Here is a 20,690-nt window from a genome sequence, read left to right on the forward strand (position 1 = left end):
TTAGCGCATTGACACATCAAGGAATTAAAGCTGTGTTCAGATTAGGTGTAACCAGCTAGATAGATCAGTTAGAAATGTTGCTGTTTTCTTTTCCCCTGTATTGATTTTTAGGTGATGGTTGCAGAAGCACTGAATATTTCAAGGGAAACATACTTTGCAATTTTGATGGACAGAGCCTGCAATGGACCTGTTATGGTTGGCAGTCCACAGGGTGGTGTTGACATAGAAGAAGTTGCAGTTACTAGCCCAGAACTTATCTTTAAGGTATTTCAATAATGTTTAAGATTCAACATTTTCCTTATCAGTTATCGAAAATATTATATGCAATTTTTCCTTCTTTTTCCATTTACCTTAATTCTGTGTGCAGAAAGAAGATAGCAAGAACCACAGGAAATGTGTTAATCTAAATAAGAGTCCAGACCTGTCATCTAGTAAATGATAAAACTGTGTATAACACCTGATTTTGTCAGTATGTGTATCTGCAGCTTGGTTAGAAAGAGCTTATATTTGGCTGTTAATGTGTTACGTTGAATTTAATATATGACATGTTTTTATGAGTGGTCTGGTGTGTTACTTTGCGGAAGGTACACAGTTCTTTGACAAGTGGGTCGCTGCCAATGTGATTATTGTTTCTGTTTTTTTTTCTCATTGATGTAGTTATTAATTATTTTTTAGTACCTGGTTGACTTTTGCATCTGAAATACAGATGTTATAATTGCTTTCTTAATAATGACTACATTTAAGTTTTTGCTTTTTTATCTTATTGTGGCATGGTAATGAGTACTCACGCTATTCATCTGGGAAAATAATTGATACAAACAAGAGTAATTATTCAAAAAATATAAAAATATTTAATGTGCATTTTAAAATTATATAAACTTCACAGTGTTATTGGGCAGTGACACCATTGCTTTGAAAATATTCCAGGAGATGTCATAAAAATTAACAGACTAAATATTCGTCAACGCCATCTGTACAGTAATTAAAAGTGAAAACTGGTGTCACATTGTCTTGTCAGCATGCCACCCTGAAGAATTATATATTTTTTGGAAGGACTGTTTCATAGATAGTGTGGTAATTATAACATACCCTATAGGCAGCTGCTGTAGCCTCAGTCTCAGAGAAACTTTGGCAAACAGCCATATTTTAATTACTAATTTGCAAATATATACTAAGTGTTTTCCTTTTGAAGTTAAAAATCTCCATTCAGATTGCATAAATATAACTAAATATTCATATTATTGTTACAGGAGGAAATAGATATTTTCGAAGGCATTCAAGATCGTCAGGCACTGCAGATGGCAAAAAATTTGGGTTTCAAAGGACCTTTACAACAGCAGGTGACTTGACTCTACTCCCTCAGTTTTTACTGAAGACATTTTAGCTCAACTGTATGGTAATGCTTCCCAAACATACATGAGAGGCTAATTTTTTATTAGACCAAGACCATTTTGACATTTTAAATACTAAATTGCCCCAATATAAATGTCATCGGGGTTTACCAATTTGATCAAGGACCTTATTGTTCCAAACTAAACGTCCTTTGGATTTGAAGCAATTGATACCACATAGAAGTGTCCTATTTCATTGGAATTCCAGTAGAACACAGTGAATTACACAGGTACATCTCTTTTTTTTTTTTTTTTTTTTGGAAGATCTGGCCCTTAACGTGGAGAAGTGTATCTTTTTGTGTAACTGAAGCCTTTTTTATTACTTCAGCTCAAAATAAAACCAAAAGGCTACCAGCTTATCTTTTCAGTATCTCTTATATGTATTGGAATTCCACATAGAACATAAGTATGCAAGGTATTTTGCCTTTATGAATAATTCTGCTGAGAAAAAAAGGTTGTTTAATTTAACTCAGGTGACTGGAAAACAGATACAATATTTAGCTACTTTTGCCTTTTTTTTCCATAGTATCAAACTGTCATTTTTGTAGAATTCCTTTATTTTCAATTCAGCAGTTTTAATTATTTTCTATCCCAACTGCGCAATTAACAAATGCATAATCATTAAGTTGATTAACACACATTTGAAGAGTTAGCTGTATATTTAATGAGGAGAAATGATTTTGTAGAACCTTTCAACCCTTGAAGAGTTCTGGTACTTAATTATTAACAACTATACATGGACTTTTCAACAATACATTTAAATAATACTGCAGTGCGTGCATTTCTTTCCTTATGCTATCAGCTCCTCAAAGGAATTCACTGAATCATAGGGATGTAGTTTTTATTCAGATGAATTCTAGTATTTGCTTATGTATTCAGTACTCCATGGCTGGGATTTTATGCTTTGCCTTGAAGAGGCTTGAGAAAGGGAAATGGTGACATTAAGCTGCCTGATTCAGAGAGGTGCTGAAAGATAGAGCAGCCTGTAATAAAACTTAAGCGATTTTGGTGATCTGCTGAAATTACAACAGCATGCTGGGGCAGCAACAGTTTTTCAGGTTGCCCAGATTCTCTGTGGGATGCATGGTGGGACTTTGTCCCTAGCATAACTGTGATAGCCTTACCAATGTGGTATTAGGATAGTTTGTCAACTGGACTGTCCGTGCCAAGGAAACTGCTGCCTTAGTGGGTACAGGTTTATAAGTCTGATAAATTTTTAAAGTCAAAACCACTGAGAATGCTTGAGCTGGTAATAACTTTTCAGCAGGGAAGACTTCATAAGCAATTTGTATGCTGCTTCCAAAGTATAACTCTTTAAAGAGTCTTAGGCGTGTTGGTCAGAAGGGACCTCTGGAGGTCAGCTGGTGCAGTCTCCAGCTCAAACTGGGGCCATTGCAAACATAAGAGCTCATCAGCTGTGACTTTGTCTAGCCAAGCCCTGAAAGCCTCCAAGACAGATGTTCCCTGACCACACTGGTCAACCTTCTCCAATGTTGCAGAACCTGCCTAGTGAAAAAGGTGTTGTTTTTTCTAATGTTCAGTTTGAACCTCCCCAACCCACAGCTTGTGGGTGTTATGTCTTTTTTGTACTGTCTGCCTCCAGTGAGAAGAGTTCAGTTCCTCATCTTTGTAACTGCTCTTCACCATAGTTATGGGCTGCTGTTGCATCTTCTTCACCAGAATATGCAAGCCCAGCTCCCTCAGCCTCTCATTATGGGTCCTGTGTTGTAGTCCCAGAGCCATTTGGGGAGCCCTCTATATGTAGCCCTGTCCACTTTGTCCACTTCTCTTTGCCTGGGAGTGTGGGACCCAAAATTGGATGTAGGACTCCAGGTGCAGCCTTGTCATCGCTGAGTTGAAGGGAGAAGGAACATTCCTCAACCTGCCAGTCATGTCCTTCCTGATGTAGTGCTGCATTGGGGTTGAGTCTTTTCAATCATAATGTTTTCTCTTAGGCATGAAGTTGTGGGAGAAAACTGATTTGCGGTTTTTATTCTCATTCACTTTGCTAGTACGAAAAGTCACAAATACTTTTGGTTTGTATACTTCAGTTAAATGATCAGTAATGAAGGAACAAATTTGAAGGGTTCTTTATTAGGATACTTCTTCATCTGCAAACTCATTTCAGCAAATAGCTTGTCACTGTGTAATGAACCAAAGAGATTTTTTTTTAATGCAAGTTCATGTTGCTGTTGTTGAAGGCTAAACTGTTCTTTTAATGGAAGAATGTCATATGAACAAATGATTTGGATGTTTATAGTCAGTCACAATACTTTGGCCCCAAACCAGTCACTGGGAGAGAGATGGTGAGGAGCAATAAGGAACAAGCAAGAGTATACTTCAGGGAATAAACGAGCACACTTCTGACACAATTTCTTTAAGAAAACATTGGAGTGATGTAGGAAGGAGAAATGTGTATATTTTTTCTATAGTCAGTTGTGTGTACATAGAGCTTTGTAGTTTCTGGAGTTTAGACTGATTAATGTATATGCAACTTAGATCTCAGCATATTGGAGAACGTGTCATTATGAACTGTTAGGCGCTTTTAAAATTAAAGTTGTCTGTAGTAATTGTGCTGTTTATTTTGTAGAAAATCTCCAGTTCATGTAATCTTTAAATGAGTGCTTACTAAATGTTATGCAGTATCATATTGCCCTATTATAGCTATTTTAGATAGTATGTAAATATGATTAAGAAAACAGAAATAAAAGCTGTAATTATGTAGAGCTAGTGCAATTTAATACATTAACAATAATCAATAATGGTTTACCTTTGCCTTGAAAACATAAACTTTTATTTTTCTGTGTGGTAACTGTAAATCTCTTGATCAAATTTAGGCAGCAGATCAAATTAAGAAGCTGTATAATCTTTTCTTGAAAATTGATGCCACTCAGGTTGAAGTGAATCCCTTTGGTGAAACTCCAGAAGGGCAAGGTAAGAAATTAAAGAGTTATAATGCATTCATTTGTTTCCTTTATTTATGCAAACTATAAATTAAATTGCATGAAAGGCTGTAGCAGCAGCTTTGCATTAATTTCATTTTGTAATGTAATTTAAGCAATATTCATAAATATTCCCACGGCAGATTTTACATTTCAATACCTTTTATTATTTCATCCAAATACTGGAAGTATCAGCTTCTACATGTTATGCGTGGTGAGAAACAGCAACATTCTCTGCTCTATTTGTATGAAGTTGTTTTTTCTTATTATTTTTATTTTATTTTATTGTTAATGCTGTTAGAATTATTGAGATTGTGGAGAAATAAATTTGTTATTTTAGATTCGTAAACATATGCACTCATGATTTAAAGTTACCTACGACTCTACAACATACCAGAGCACAGGAGAAATTGCAACTGGAACTGACACTTGGCTACACGCTTTGGAAAGAAAATGGTTGATTGATCTGTTTCTACCATGAATACAGGTCCAAGAGTGTATAGGGTAAATAAAAGGAATTTTATTTAGCACTTACATTGTTCTGCTAGTTAGTTTTCCAAAAACTAGGCAGCACTCACTGCTCATTTGAGGCACCATATTAATGTGCACATTGAATCAATAGTTTCTGCATTGTAAACCTCACTCAGCTTAATAAATGAGAGTCAAATTCTCACCAGCTAATTCTAATTTCAGTGGTTCTTATCCAATTTGTGAAACATGTACTGGGGGACAAACAAAAAGCCCTGCTGTTGACCAGTACAGTTCTATTATAGAGGCTGCATTTTAAACAGAAATGGAAAAATTTGCCTTCAGAGCCCAATAGGTTGTTTGTTTTTTTTTCCCTGCTGTCTATGTAGATCCATTAGCCTTGGTAGAACCAGTTGGGAATGAGATCAGAAGGACATTTCCATGTGTTGTGCAGTAAAGTTAAAGCACAACAATGACGTAATGCCTTGTAAAATTAATAGTCTGAATTTTCAAGTGCAACACGTGATACTTACTTTTATGTTTGCGGATGAATGAGACCTTTAAAATAGGTTCTCCAAAATTTCTGGAATATTCCTGCAGGTGATGATGATCACTTCAAAACAAATCATTGAGGACAGGTCTGGCCAACACAGAAGGGAAATTGGTAGACTAGTAGGTAGGGCAAAAGAAGGAAGGAATGGTTAGCAATGAGAGGAAAAAAAAACTTTCGGTCCTAAAAGATGATGTACAGGACCACAGTGACAGTAAATTTGAACCTTTGCTTGAGGCAGCACTGTAGAAAAAGTAAACTGATTTGGTTAAGTTGCCAAATTAGCTTTTCTTGAATGGCTATTGATATTAAGCAGGGCATAATTTGAAGGATGATGGTGAGAGTTTTTATGCTCCTTTCATCCTTTTCTACAAGGATTCTTCCCATGTATTTTGCATCCAGGAAGCTGAGGAGCAGAAACAGAGAAGGTTTCAAGCTGTGAAAGCCATTTTACTGGCAGACATACACAGATAGCATCCTGCATGCTTTTTTTTTTTTTTTTTGCTAGCAGTTTCTCCATTTGAAGTGTCCTAAAGCAGCATAAAGATAAAACAAATGGGAGAACATTTCAGTAGCTTAATGCAGTTATTTCTAATGATAAAATAAGACTATACAAAGACCATTATTCCTGTCAAAGTAATGGTTAAGATGGATTTATTTCTTGCTGTGCTTTCTGTTTTTCACTTGTGTGAATTTCCATTACAAAATGCATTGTCTTATGTATTTCCTTTTGTTTAATTCTGTCTCAGATTCCTTTTGTTAACACTCTCGGGTCAAAAGCCTGTAACTGCCAGTTTCTTTGTTGTTGTTGTTGTTTTTTTTTTTTTTGGTTTGTTTGTTCTCAGTGTAAGCTATTGAATTGGCAGATGACATAAATCTTACACTGCTAACAAAACCAACAGAAATACTCCATGAATATTTGTTGGAGCTTTCTTTGATATTTGTTCAGAAGAAAAATTCATTTGTAAAATCTATCATGCATGTAACAATGTGCTTTTGATGGTGAAAATGGTTTGATAAGTATTACTAGGTGTTTTTTCTGCTGCTTTGTACAGCATGGTCTTTGTTAAAGATGAATGTTCTGTAGAAATGAGATTCTATTACTGTGTCATTGAGGATGTTCATGTCTAAGGTAAACTTAGGGTTCTGAAAATGCATTTTTTCCCTAGTTTTGAGTTGTTTTCGCAATGTAAGGAACTGAAAGCTTGAAGAGAAAAAGTGGTACAGGTCTCAGTTTGTTAACAAAAACTGGATGCAAGGTATTTCTCGTTTTGGCAGTTTTCCACACAGTGAGTTGCAAGGCAAGAACTAGACTCTTTCAATAGAGATTTATTATATGTAAAAACTCATTAATAGTTTTCTAAAACTGAAGTCATGAAACTGAATTTGATTCTGTTTTAATTTAATCTGGTATTGGCTACAAGTCAAAGGTATTTAAAAAGAAAGGAAAGCAAAACAAACAACAATGATTGAGACTGTATCTGTCTTTTGCATGCTTAAAGATTGTGTGTTCAGTTATTTTAATTGATGGGTATCTGTATCAAATTTTCTTCTTTTTGTCATTGGCTTCTAATTGCAGAGGTATGTACAGTGCCTATGAGTAGGTGCACACATAACGTGTATGTATTTCAAAGCAATACGAATTAAAGTACAACAGAAAGGAAAGCTGGACTAGATTCTGGATGCAGCATTGAAAGGCATTTAGATCTGACTGGTTTGCTTTGAGAAATCAATTATGCTGCAGTTAGTAATTATCTGAATCTAGTACAACCCAAATTACTTAAATAGTAAAATGATAAGTATATAGTCTTATATTTACTTAAAACATTTTAATCTAATGAGATGTTTGCTTATGCAAGCCCATAAAAATAATGAGTTGGTAAATAGGCAAATAACCAGTTTACTCTACATGCATTTCTATTACTGTTTGGTTTTATATGATTATTATGCCTACTAGCTAGTCTTTGATATTTATTATTTAATATAGCCAGGTGTAGCTATTTTTAAACTTATTTTGGAAACCATAATGGATGTTGACATAAAAATCATGTTTTGATATTTTTTAATGTATATTGTTTTAAAGTTGTTTTAATTTAGATCTTTAGGGAAATAATGTGTAAATAGCGTAAAATATTAAAATTTTAAAATCTGGCTAAGGAGAAAAATTTTATACTACTCACCTATAAATATGAGTGCATGTTACCAAATATTACTAGTCTGTTATCTTTTATACTTGCTGACTTTCCAAAATATTGAGAGTAAATTGTCTTATGAAATTCCTGCAGACCACCCATCCAACTCATAAAACCTGTGTTCATAACTTAGGGGCACTTTGTTTAAAGCAAACGTAGAAGATTGTCCCATGACAAAGGCATATGGCTGTGTAGTGTGAAGACACTTGATCTACCTTTTTTTTTTTTTTAGAATAGGATTTAAGAAAAGCTTGCCCTTTTTGTGCTGGAATCAGTGCAGGAGCTTCATCATCAAACCCTGAGGACCTCTTTCCCCCTCCATCCTGTAGTAGTCAGCAATAACAGTAATATTTCAGAAGCTCTGTCTAACTGTAATTTCTAAATGCCTATATGTTTTTATATTTTTTTTCCTTAGTGGTTTGCTTTGATGCCAAGATAAACTTTGATGACAATGCAGAATTTAGGCAAAAAGAAATATTTGCCATGGATGACAAGTCTGAAAATGAGCCTATAGAGAATGAAGCTGCCAAATATGACTTAAAATATATAGGACTGGATGGAAATATTGCTTGCTTTGGTAAGAACAAATAAATCCAAAAAAACATTTGAAGACAATTCATACTTGTTCAATGTATAGACTTTGTTTAAATTCTGACATTCAATCCACCTGTGATACCAGTTTATTTTTCTGAGGCTGTCTGCCCTTCCACAAGTTCTTGCAGGACTGAAACTGAAATTGTGTTGAAGACGTGGTAAAGGCTACAGCAGGCAGACAGGGCATGTGGGTTGTCAAAGAGAAGGCAGGCTGAATGGAGAGCCTTTGGGGTTTCTATGTTTTGAACTTTTAAGCTGATTCAATTGATCTTTCCAGTAAATAAAACACAAAAAGACATTAAAATTTGATTAGTTTTCAGAAATGTGTCTGTGTTACTTAGAAGGCACTTTGAAAGTTTGTGTGTAAAAACAAGATATTCCCTCTTACAAATAAATATCAAACTTCATTTCTGTTTAAGAGAAGTTTCTGAAAAAGCTGCTTGATTATTAAAAGGAAAATAACATTTACTGTTTTATTTTTCTGTAAGATAGGAATTAATCTTCTGTTTAGAAGAGACAACAAAAACATGACTTGTTTTAGAAAATGTCCGGAGTTCACACTGCTTAAATATGTACTCCAACCACAAATCTAGAAGATCCTTTTAGACCGGAGCAAACACAAAACAGAAGGCAGGTTTAGGAGTGCCTGATACTTGTCCCTAGAATTTAGTTGTCTGTTTTACAGTAATACAAAGCTTGATCTATTGTTATCACAACAGAGGGGAACTCATGATGGGATCACTGTTTCCAGAAGTTTCTCCTTTTTTTTTTTTTTTTTTTTTTTGAAACAGAAGTTTTTGTATTTCTCCAGCTTCCATTGCAGTGCTCAAATGTGCCTAGTGGAAGGTGCATTTATAAGTCCTAAAACTGATACAACCATAACGAATTCTAAATGCTTGGTGTGTATGCAACTGATTTTAAACTATGTATTGTGATGGATATCCTTGAATAGGCACTGAACTATTGAGAAATATTTGCATAACATTTTGGGCCTTATTATTTTGGTTGCTCTGTTATGTTTTTAATCCTTTTCACAAATCAGATGTTTCCAATTGCAGTGAATGGAGCTGGTCTTGCAATGGCAACTTGTGATATAATATCCTTGAACGGTGGAAAGCCAGCCAACTTCTTGGATCTTGGTGGTGGTGTGAAAGAAGCACAGGTGTATCAAGCGTTCAAACTGCTGACTGCTGATCCAAAGGTAAAATAATAATAATAATAAAATAAATTGGTTTAGGACAGGGAGCTTCCCTGTGCAATACAGTTGTGTTATAGATCTATGTATACAGTATGCTGAAAATACAGCTAACAGTGTAAAGGTAGTGGATGAGTTATTAAAGGAACTGTTGGAAAAGAAAATGATTTAACTGAGCCAATGGATTGACTTTTCAGTTCCTAATCCATATGTGGATTTGCTAGTCAGCCTTGAGTGGGCACTTTTTCAAGGTAGTTCAACAAAGAAATGCAGGTGTGGTATAGTTGGGCATTGCAGTGCTGAACTTTGTGCATCTGACTCCTTAAGGGGAATTTGTGAGGATACATAGATGCTTAAAATGTAATTCCTAACAGTGTAGTGCCACAGTAAGTGAGAAGGAAAATTTGAGTTAAGCAAAACATTAATTCCTTGAGGTTTCTACAATATCTGATTCTATACTACAGGATATGCAGTGTTTAATTAACATTCACAGGCTGCTATCCTATCCTGGAGCACTGTTTCTTTTGCAGATGGAGGTGCAGTTTCTCTTTTCCTGAACAGGAGAAGGCTTGAGCCTGTGTGTGATGAGCATAGTTGTTTCTAGAGATGCATGTTAGTGTGCTGAGGTCATTGGCCCATGTTTGCAGACAGAAACAGAATAGCTACTAAGAGAATATTGATCAGGCGTAGGCACTGGAGTGGTGCCAGCTGACCAGCCTTGCCGACGTGGAGTTACGCTTTTGTGTAGCTGGGACCGAAGTTGCCATAGATTTTTCTTTTACTAATAAAAATCTGTCAAAGCGCTTTGGTCATCTTATCCATCTCTTGTACCTAAGCATCTCTAGTGAAGTCCTAATTTCAACATTTTATATTTTTGTGGATCTCTGTCTTTTTTTTTTTTTTTTTTCTTGTGTTTCTATCCCCTCTCCTTACTTTTAATGTATGTATAATATAAATTTATCTAAGTACCACCTTTGTATGAAAACTGCATCAGTGGACTTGAGATACATTCTGGAATATATGATAGTTATATGGAATATAGGAAGGATTTATTTCTTGGAAGGAATATATAATACAATAGACACCTTCATTGTCTAATGCTAGTAGACACTTATACTTGCGTTCATTTGTGTGAGTTCTGCACTGCATGCTTGGTGTGATAATCAAGGTTTGGCTGAGATGTAATTTAGTTCTAAAACCTGTATTAGTGGTGGAGAAGCAGGTGTGGTAAAGTCTTAGATACACAACTTAGCTCATGATTATCACTATGCTAAACAAGTTTTTTGTCTGCTACAGCACAAACAGCAGGTATTAATTTTGCTGAAGAAAAACGAGTTTAAACAATCTTAAAAAGAAAAAAGGACATTTCAGTAGCTCTCAGCTATATGATGTCTACATATCCAACATTTGACTTGTGAATGCATCCTCCTTCTATTCTATATTCTCCTATTTAACACTAGCAGCTTTAACTAAAAATAGTGAAGCTGTGCTAGTTGGGACAGTGGGGGCAAAGCAAAAGGTAGAATGGAAAAGACCTGAAATAGTCACTTATGCTTGTGTCTATGTAGCCAGCTATAGTTATGCCATTCCTGGCTTTATGACTGGCCCAAAATGTAGAAGGCTTAGCCTAAATGCATCATAACTCATTCCTCATTCATTTGTTGCCTCCTCTCTCTTCCTTTTGAATGCCTTTTCTGATTGTGGTGTGTGGTTTGTTTTTTTTTCACACCTTTTCTACACAGGAAAAAATCACAGAACAGCCCTGTTGCATTTCTTTTTTGTTTGTTCTCTCTATTGCGCTCCAGGATGAAGGGTGAGGATGATTGCTGAGAGTCCCACTGGACTCTGCTATTTGGAGTGGTGCAGGGGAAGGAGGGTGCTTCTGAAAGCTTTCTGCTCTAGGAACGTAGCTCACAGAAAACTGGGATGTACGTACACAAGTGACAGCATTGTCAGCTGCAGACACTGCATTTCTGTGGAGATTTATTGCCATTGTCCATTTTTAAGTTATTAACTAGTTATTCTGAGTCTAGCTCTGGACATGTCCAGTCATACCACAGCTCTTATTGCTGAGAGGCTTGCCAGGTTTAAAAAAGTCATTTCTGAAGTGGTTGTCATCAGCCCTTTCAATTCAAGCACCTTTTCCCTTATTTTATGTCACTGTGATCATCAGCTATACTGTTTCAGTTGCACTTGACTTCAGGTGGAAAATGTCTCTTAATGGTAGTTGAAGAGTATGTACAAAATGAAATTAGGATTCGTGAAGGTATGCTGATATCCCAGTATGTAATAGGAGACTAATAACGCTGGCAGTTGTACCCGGCTAACATTAAAGCATTCATAGCTTTTCTTACTGCTCTGCAGTTGAATGTTAATGTATGTTTACAAACTATTAAAAAATAAGCATTCTATGTTTTGTTTTGTTCTGCTCAGAAAACATGATAAACATCCGTTATTTCCTCTTTCCATGTACTGTGTCCATTAGTTACATAAGATAATTGAATGAATCCTCTCTTTTCTTAACTAATGCTAGGTTTTCAGTCCCGTAAGTCAGTCTAATTGCTATGTTGTCTAATGTCGCATTCAAAATTTGTATCTGGTCAGTAATTTCCCTGTGACCTGTAACCTGATTCCCACTTTATTTGAGAATACAAAAACTTACTCTGGGGAACTCTGAAGCCAATTAATTGTTGTCAATGTCTCCAAAAACATGGAGCCTCTGAGGGGTGAGTAAACAAGCTACCAGTCTGCAGCACTGATTCTAGTTCCACTGAAATATGGCACTGGCAGAATTAAGGATGTTGCAAGAGAAGACAACTTCCAGAAGGAAATGTTCAACTGCTGCACTTTGAAATAGATTTCTCTCTCTCTCTCTCGTTCTCCTTAATACAAAATAGACTTCATAAAGTAAAATAATAATAATAAAATACAGATATGCCATGATTTCATTTAGTAAAGCTAGGAGATACCATTTGTGAGAAAACTGAAAGTGTTTGATAGTTTGCTGTTGGTTCAGTCTGGCCGATGTCAGTGTCTATAATTCTTTAAAAAAAGAAAAAAAGTTTGTTGCAAAAGGTTACCCACTGGCTTTTGGATGGAAATGCTGTCTTTGGAGTCAGTGACCCTTTTATATTCTGCTGGTCTTGTTTGCAGCCTGCTATATCCAATCCTTCCTAGGTCAGACAGGCCATTGGCAATGGCTCTGAATTCCTTTCTTTTCACAGTCTAAATTCCAGGGTCTTTTTTTTTTTTTTCCTGTCTGTCTTCTTTCTCTGAGTTTGTGCAGTGTGTCTGCTCTGGCAAATGATGGGATGTTTTCCCTCTTTTCTGTTAGTCTTAGGAACAGGGAAGATGGCTGGATTCGGGGTGTTGGAGCTGCTGAAAGTTACCATACAACTGTTTGTAGGATTCAATGGTTTCCAAAAGGCTAAAGCTGAAAAAAGTCTTGTCAATTAATCTGCTGTCTGGTACATTGAAGCGTAGTCACCATCCAGCCCTCTGCTTTGGCCTGGAGCTTCTCCAACAAACACTGACACTCCTAAATTACCCACAAGTTGTTCTCTCAACTTTTTAATACGTGTTGTAGCAAGAGAAGTCTTCATGGGAAGTTTCAGATCTCAGCCTGGCTGAATCATGATTTTGAAGACCTTAGTGAGTATGGGAGCCCATAGTGAATAGGCTCTTGGTGGGATGTTTTTGGTGATGACTGGCAAAACCCAGAAGCATCTCAGCAACAGCTTGAAGCAAGTCACATCCTCTGCCTTTCTCCCCCATACTACTACAGTAGAATAAATGTAATACAGTATGGGTTACTGGTATAAGAGAGTTGCCCATTAATGCTCTCATAAATGTTATGTATACTTCAGATGTGTGGCCCAGGCATGGCTATAGACTTTTTTCAGATTTTTGGCTGCACGGTATTCCTGTCCCTTGTTCCTTCTCCCTACTGAAATATAGGAGCTTAAAGGCCAAAACTGTTTGTTGTTTTTGTTCTTCCCCCTAAAGCTCCTTTGATGTTCTTTTGACACCTGTCCTTGATGATGCTACTAAATTGATTTATCAAATCAATTGCTGTTAACAAGAGTTTGTTTGTCATATAGGAAAAAAAATATTGACAGAATGAAAAACATTTCTATGGAAAATATACTCTGTAGTGACATCTGTTAACTCATATCCAGGGAATAATTAATATCAAACACACACAACTTTTTTTCCCTGTAGCCATTCCCTAGTCCAAATTCAGATTATTGTTTACTAAATGTGGATTATGCTTTCTTATTCCTGTCACTTCACTTTGCCCATTTGCTTATGTCAGATGCATCTTTCTGTCCACTTTGGTGATGGGAAAAGTAATGGCACTGACGTGTCTTGCCATTAAGTGGCGTGTGAAGCAGAGGTCTCAGGGCTTTTATTTTCCAGACATCTGAGAGTGAAGCGAATTCTGAAAGAGGGTATCATTAAATCATAATTTTGCAATTCAGTTATTTTCCAGCTGTGCTTGGTGTGAAAGTAATACAGCTTATCCATCCTTATTATATAAGACATTTTTATGACTAGCTTATCCTTTTGGCTTGAGGGATTTTTAGTATTAGTTTTCTTAACGTTGCAGTCTGTTATGTGGCAACAGAAGGCATAACTCTCTACTAAGAGAAAAGCTTTGTGATACTCTTTTCTCAGGCTTCAGAAGCTGAAGGAGGGAAAGAAAAAGCTGCCTTTTATAACCTATTTGGTCTTAATTTTGAGTGAATGAATTCCAAACTAATTGGGTGAACTAGTTCAGTTTAGACAATTCCAAAAGTCTGCGAGCATTCAGGCAGCTTGGAGCATAGAGACTGTCCTGGGGTGTTACTGCCCTCTTTGCTCTCACTCTACAACTTGAAACAAAGACTGGCTTGTAGTTTTAGGGGAGAAGGATCTTTTGAGTATGGTTTCCAACTATGCTTGACTATAAAGCAGGGGATTTTATTCTGGAAATGATGCAAAAATCTGTCTTATTTCATGAATCTGTGCCTAGCATTTGACTGTTGTGTTATAATCCTAGGCCAAAAAGGGGTTTTGGCAGTGAACCTTTTCTTAGGAGTTGCCAGGTGCCTGTTCTGTTCCCAACCAAGTGCTCCATGCAGCGTGCCCACTGAGGCGTCCCTTCAGACAGTCTTTGGGCAGTGCAGAGAGACTGGAAGAAGAAGAGGGGAATGTTGTCATGGGGTGTTCCTGGTATAGGATTGGGCATTGAGACACCACAATCGCATGAAGTGAAAATCAACAGTAATACCAGCAGCCAAGTTGTGAGTGCAGGCAGTTTGCACAGCTGTTTAATGCGGTCTGCAGAGTGTCTGTTGCAGTATTTGTCATGCCAGTCAGTCAGAATTGTCAAGTCTGACTAATCTATGAAGAGTTGCAGCTTGAACATCGAAAGCAGCATCCAGAAACAAAGGATCAGCTGATTTGATTTTCTTCTAGGGTTTTCTTGGCCCGTTGCTGAGAGTGGTTAGTGGTGGTGTTACTCGTGGTACTTCTGTGTGTATGAGAGGAGTGTGCTTTGGGGACTGGGAAGGGGGGGCTATTAAGCTTTAAAAGTCACAAGTAGGAAATAGTTCATAGACTTTTAAACAATATAAAAAATAAAACGGCTACACTTGCAGCGATAGGAAGCCTTGCCGTAGAGCACAGGCTGTCTGTGAATAGTTTATCATGCACTTCCTGCATTTCACTCCTAATTGCCAGTAGTAGATTTCTCAGTGTTGTGTGAATACAAAGCCAAAAATCAGTAGGATCAGGCAACCTTCTCTCCATCACACATGCACCCTAGGTCAGTGTGTATATAGTGGTAAAGAAAAAAAATGAAATGTAAATAGCATTCAGTTATAGACGTATAATAGTGTTAGCATTGGATTTGTTTGAATTGTCAGATTGCATGTCATTTCAGATAATGCAGAGGAACCCCATTCTTACATAGTCATTAGGAATCTTCTTGCTTTCTCATTCAAATATCATACACCCTTTACACACTTCATTACCCAGCTCTTCTTTACACAGCATGAAAAGTCTTTATGCCTTGTGTGTTTTTCTGATTCACACAAGAGGGTGAAGCATTGTATGCTGTTTTGAGTACTCTAAAAACTGTAGCTGAAGAGTTATTGTAGTGAAAAATGTCTCTGTGTTATAGGCTACGTGCCAACAGTGCTAGACCTCTGTGGTAGTGGAAGCAATTCCGAAAATTGGAACTGTGACCAGAATTCTGTTGCTTTTATCCAAGCTAGAGCACCAGCTGGCGTGCCGACTTCAATTGAAACCATCACTCTCCTTCCTCTCCTCCTCTCTCCCACATTCCCCAAGAGCACTCTGTAGGTTTTCCTTTCAGTGCTCTATCTACGAGGCCCAAGTTCAGAACTCAAAGGACCCAGTAGTTCTGCAGGTGCTTACCACAAGTGCAGTGTTCACACCTCTGAAGAGCACTCGTAGCTCCAGACAGGTGTCCAGAAATGGTGGAGTTGAGTTTACTGGGTACTTCTGAGGAAAAAAAAAAAAAAAAAGTGCTGTGGAAATGATAAAAGTTATAACTGTTCCTTTACTGCTTATTGCATAGCCATATACTAGTGGCAGCTTCGTATTCAGCATTACTCTCATATAAATGAAATATTAAATTTTAAAAAAGAAAGTTGTAGTCAATAAACCTGTAGTCAATAAAATGTTGGTTTTGTGTCAAGATTTTGACATTTCTGTAAGGTGATGCCTAATAAATTATTGATATACCACAGTTTTCAGAAGCTGGATTTTACTGTCGTCTTAATGTTACTGCCTAATAGTATGTAGGGAGCCCTTTTAACCATTAGTTAATTCGGGTAGTCAGCCCAGTGTTGGAGGTTAATGTCAGTTGTGGTAAGGCAAGATGCAGTAAGGTTTCAAAGGAGCAAAGTTAAGTTAGTTGCTCTGAAAATTGCCCAGCAGAAAAGGTGATTGAGTCCTTCAGCAGTTTGCATAAGGAGCTTACAGGTTATACAAGCGTTTAAGAACTGCCTCAAACAAAAACTTAGCCTGAGTCTCTCAGGAAGCGTAGATTCTGCCTTGGATCCAATGGATGGACTTCAGGTTTCTTTTCCTCTTTCAGATAGCAGCTCTAAATCTAAAGCTCTGATTAGTAGCTTTACATGGGCAATAATGCTTTGGTTTTTTAAGCCTTTGAAAGTTTAAGATCACAGGGTGACAGTTTGTAGGCCTGGAAAAGACCTATCAGAGCTCAAACATCTGGTAAAGCTGGGAAAAGTTGAAAAAGGCATATTGTATTTTCTGCATCAGTGATTTGTAGAAATACTGTGCCTTTAATGGAGAACATTGAGCACATCCATCTGCAAAGTACTAACAATCATAGTTCTTTTACAGATACTATAGGGTTTGGGCTTATTGGGGTAATTTAGGACTTTTCCCGTATTTCTATTAGTGCTATGTTGGAGAGAAAATACAGGCTAATAGAATTTGAGCAAGAATTTCTTCTAATGTGTCTTTGCAATTTCACAGGTATTAAATTAAAATGGCTAGCCATCTTTTAGAGCACTTAAAGTATTGAAAAAGCATTCTTTCATTTCACTTAAGCATTTCTAAAGACTTATAGCATATTGCCAATATTTATTAAAATGTGAGGACAAATATGCATTTTTTAAATGCTTAGAGTTTTCTTGATTTATTATCAAGAGTAATATATTTTTCAGGAGCATGTGTATTATTGAGTCCTAAGTAATTGGTATGTAAATATACTTTAACATGACTTTGCCATTATTTGCTGACACTGACAAGTTGAGTGCCTTTTGGCATTTTAAAGTCGGCTATAATGAATCTTAAAAGCTGGATATGAAAATAAACTTACTAAGCAAGATAAAAACTTGCAGAGATTTTGTAACCTCTTGTACAGCAGAATAGGCAACATTTACAAGCATTTCCTTTAAAGGGAAATAATGAGAAATTTGTGAAGGGATCACAATAGAAATGTAGCTGTTAGGTTTGGGTGGATCTGTGGTGAAGGAGGTGGGAGAGCTCTATCTGAACAGTTTTCACACTGCGAAGTGAGACCTGTTTCCTTCAACTGGTGGATGGCTTTATATTTGGTCACTTGAATTTTTTCAAATTTTGTGTGCCAATTATCTTCTCCTGTAATGGTGTCTCTTCTGAAATAAGTACAGAGGAGTACAAACTTTCAGCTCCTCAAATAACAGTCTTACCGTTTCTAAGATAGCTGCTATGTGATCAAGATTTGTTGTATTTTTGTGCTTGTTCTGAGCTATGTTTCATGAGTGATCAGGGTGATAAAGTGTTTTTAAGGGCTTCTTCCTCCATGGAGGATTGGGACTTTTCTGAGCAATCCTTTGATGAGCCAGTAGGTCTGTGGTGGGAAGTGTTTGAGTTAAGACAATTACATGGTAATAAATTGATTATACCTATATGTTACTTCAGTGTCATAGCAGCGTATTACCTATCTCAGCTCAAAACCAGGCCTAAGGCCAAGAAAGGGCAGTAGATTCAGGTAGTAAGATGGCAGGAACCACTTGCACTGGAAAATGTCCACTGCTGGGGCTGGTGGAGCAGCAGCGGTGGAAGTGGATATCCATATACTGTTAATCTAGGTCTGTTATTTTAACTGCCAGTATTGGAAATATTGGATTAGTATGATGACTGAGGTTTATAACACTGGGGAAAGTCTTCTATTACTTAAACAAGAGAAATCTTCGTCTTGAAAACTTGGCAGTGTCATCTGTAATTGCCAAATGCCTGATATCACATCCAGCGTGTGGAATATAACGTGCAGTTATGTTTGTGGGTGTTCGTATTGCCTACTTGAAGGAAATGCCGTGCATAATACATCAGAAAAGTGTTTAATCCTTTACTGTACTTTACACATTGATTTTGAAATTTTGAAAATTTACGTGACTCATTTTAGAGTTAGGATAAAAAGGGAAGATATTTTGGGAATCTAGATTTGGTAATTCATCTTGTTGAGATGAGTAGTTTATTATGAATCTATTTAGAGATCGTCTAGCATACAGAGTAATGAAAGAATAATCATTTCATAATACAAGTTCTAAATAATGTATTAATAAAGATTTTAGTTTCGCTACTTAAGCTTTTCTGTAGAGAAAATTGCATTTTATTACTCATTATTTTTAAGTGGTTTGAGGTGTTATGGCTGTCTACAAAAGTGTTTGTTCTTTCCCATCAAAAAGAAGAAATCTAATCACCTCACCTCCATCTGTTCCTGCTAGAAACAGGCCTAGATGATGAACTGTATATTTCAAGTAGGTGCTTTTAGCCGTTTTTATTGGGTAGAACATGCTCTTCTTCTGACGGTGAAATGGATATCAACTGTTTTTACTTATAATTTCTGAAGCACCCTTGATGGATTGAGTACAGATAGAGCACAGGTCAGTTGAAGAATAAGACTAATTTTAGCACATATCACCTTTTTTTATCTCCAAAATGTAAAGATAATTTTCCCCATCATAAAAGTACCTTCTAAAGACTAAAGATTGTACTAAGATTTTCAGTGTAAAGGTAAGCCTAAGCTAAAGGGGGAAAAAAAGAAAGGTGGGGGAATGTGAAGCAGTGTCTTTTTGTTTTTTTTTTTTTAATGAGCCTTTTGTCTTCTGTCTCTAAGCTGAAAAAGTGACCTAATACTGCTGTGCCCAGTTCAGTGGTTATTGGGAAAGAAGGGAAAACTATGTGAATAAATACAGCTGTATTACTTGTCTCTGCTGTGACAATTGTGCTCTGGTTTGCATCCTAATACAGGAAACAGATTATGATAGGTGATGCTGGTCTATATTACTATTAATCCCATATGCCATCTGAAATGTCTGGCGTAGTGATGTGACTGAGAATAATGTGCAGGTCTGGAAGGTATGTAGCTTTTGAAATCATTGGCATTTTTTTTTAGGAAAAAGATCTGTTAGAACATCCACCCATTTCTATGTAAATGGGTTGCTGAGGTACAGTGCATGTTATATTTTCTGTATTCTAGTGTGTATGCTTTTTTAATACAGGAAATGTATTTTTCAGAAGTATGTAAACTTTGGTTTTGGAGCAGTGTGCACTCTGTGTTTCCAGTCAGAAGGATGTATTTAATTATATTCGAATAAGAAAAGTATTCCTTGGCCTGTGTTCATCCATCCATTTGCATAGCTGAGCACAGAATGATGAAAAAGCATTGGAAGAGACAAAAATTATTTGAAATATGGCTTAATGAAAGAGGGAAAAGCTATTTCTTTCCTTTGAATCTGTTTTTTTCAGGTGAGACTGAATTATTTCACAACTTCATTATTCATGCTCCAATTCAAGAAGATGTTTAAACCTGTTTCAGATTTTAATATTTTATTATCTATTATTCTGAGTGGATGGATGAAGCTGAAATAAATTAGTCTATTCACTTTTAAAGCTTGTCATGTGCTTAAGTGCTTGGCAAATCAAGTCCACATCTACCACAAATGGGTACTTACTCTTGTTGCTAGAAGTTTAGCTTCATCTTCTGATAGAAAAACTATACGGTATAGGAAGATAAATATCTGGCCTCAAAATATGTGGTCTGTGTTTTACCCTTCAATATTTAACTGTACTAGACAGTACCTATAATAGGGTGTTTTCTTTATAGTAATATTTTCTCTTAATTTTACATTTCACTGTAGCAAATCATGTGTATAAATGGCAACGTGTGTGTGTCTGTGTAGATGTGTATTGTTGCTGGTTACACAAGTTGTGTGCAAATGCGTGCAACCTTTTTCATTTTTGCTGTTGAGTGTTGCTGTACTTTAGATGCCATTCCCAGATATTTAAGGGTAAGCCTCAGCAGCTGTAAGAGCTGCTGAGCACCAGATGTGCATTCCCCAGAAGCGTGGAAGAGAAGGAGCACTCTGCTACTGCCAGCAAGTTGTCCAAGGCAAAGGATGGCAGAGCATTGGCCAAGAGTCTCCGAGTGCCTCAGTGCAAGCAACACAGCAGTCCTGCCGCCAGTGCCATCAGATGGCATTTCTCTGTGGATGACATTTGGGCTGACCACGTAAGCCAACATTCACTTTACCAGAAAAGGGAATGAAATCTGTTGTGCCAACTCATGCCAGATTGAGCTGTATTTACAAACAGGCTCCAGCTGAAAATGCCATTAAGCAAAAGTTAACATAGAGCTCTGTTGTTTCACAGAGTAGTGCCAGCTTTGTGATTAAAGCAGGAGCCTTTGCGTAAACTATTGATGCATGGTAGATTTGGAATTAATAACGATAATAGGGGAAAAGAGTAAAAGCATCTCATTAAGAAAATAGATGGCATACATGCTTATATGGTGTAGACAAGATTAAAACCTGAAAATGCTGAGAATTTCTT

At 36.7% G+C, this 20,690-nt stretch overlaps 1 protein-coding gene across 2 annotated transcripts in view; it reads left to right on the top strand.

Annotated features, from left to right (window-relative positions):
• SUCLG2 (succinate-CoA ligase GDP-forming subunit beta) overlaps positions 1-20,690 on the top strand; it is a 112,738-nt gene that overhangs the window by 57,408 nt on the left and 34,640 nt on the right. For both annotated transcript variants that reach the window (XR_014696397.1, XM_084530756.1), the window contains exons 5-9: positions 112-264; positions 1,251-1,340; positions 4,229-4,325; positions 7,959-8,120; positions 9,196-9,338. Coding sequence is in view for 1 of the 2 variants with exons in the window: in XM_084530756.1 (XP_084386882.1) it covers positions 112-264; positions 1,251-1,340; positions 4,229-4,325; positions 7,959-8,120; positions 9,196-9,338 (645 nt within the window). In the remaining variant the exon portion in view is untranslated. The remainder of the gene's footprint in view (positions 1-111; positions 265-1,250; positions 1,341-4,228; positions 4,326-7,958; positions 8,121-9,195; positions 9,339-20,690) is intronic.

Source organism: Aythya ferina, assembly GCF_964211825.1.
Source record: "Aythya ferina genome assembly, chromosome: 10".
NCBI lineage: Eukaryota > Metazoa > Chordata > Aves > Anseriformes > Anatidae > Aythya > Aythya ferina.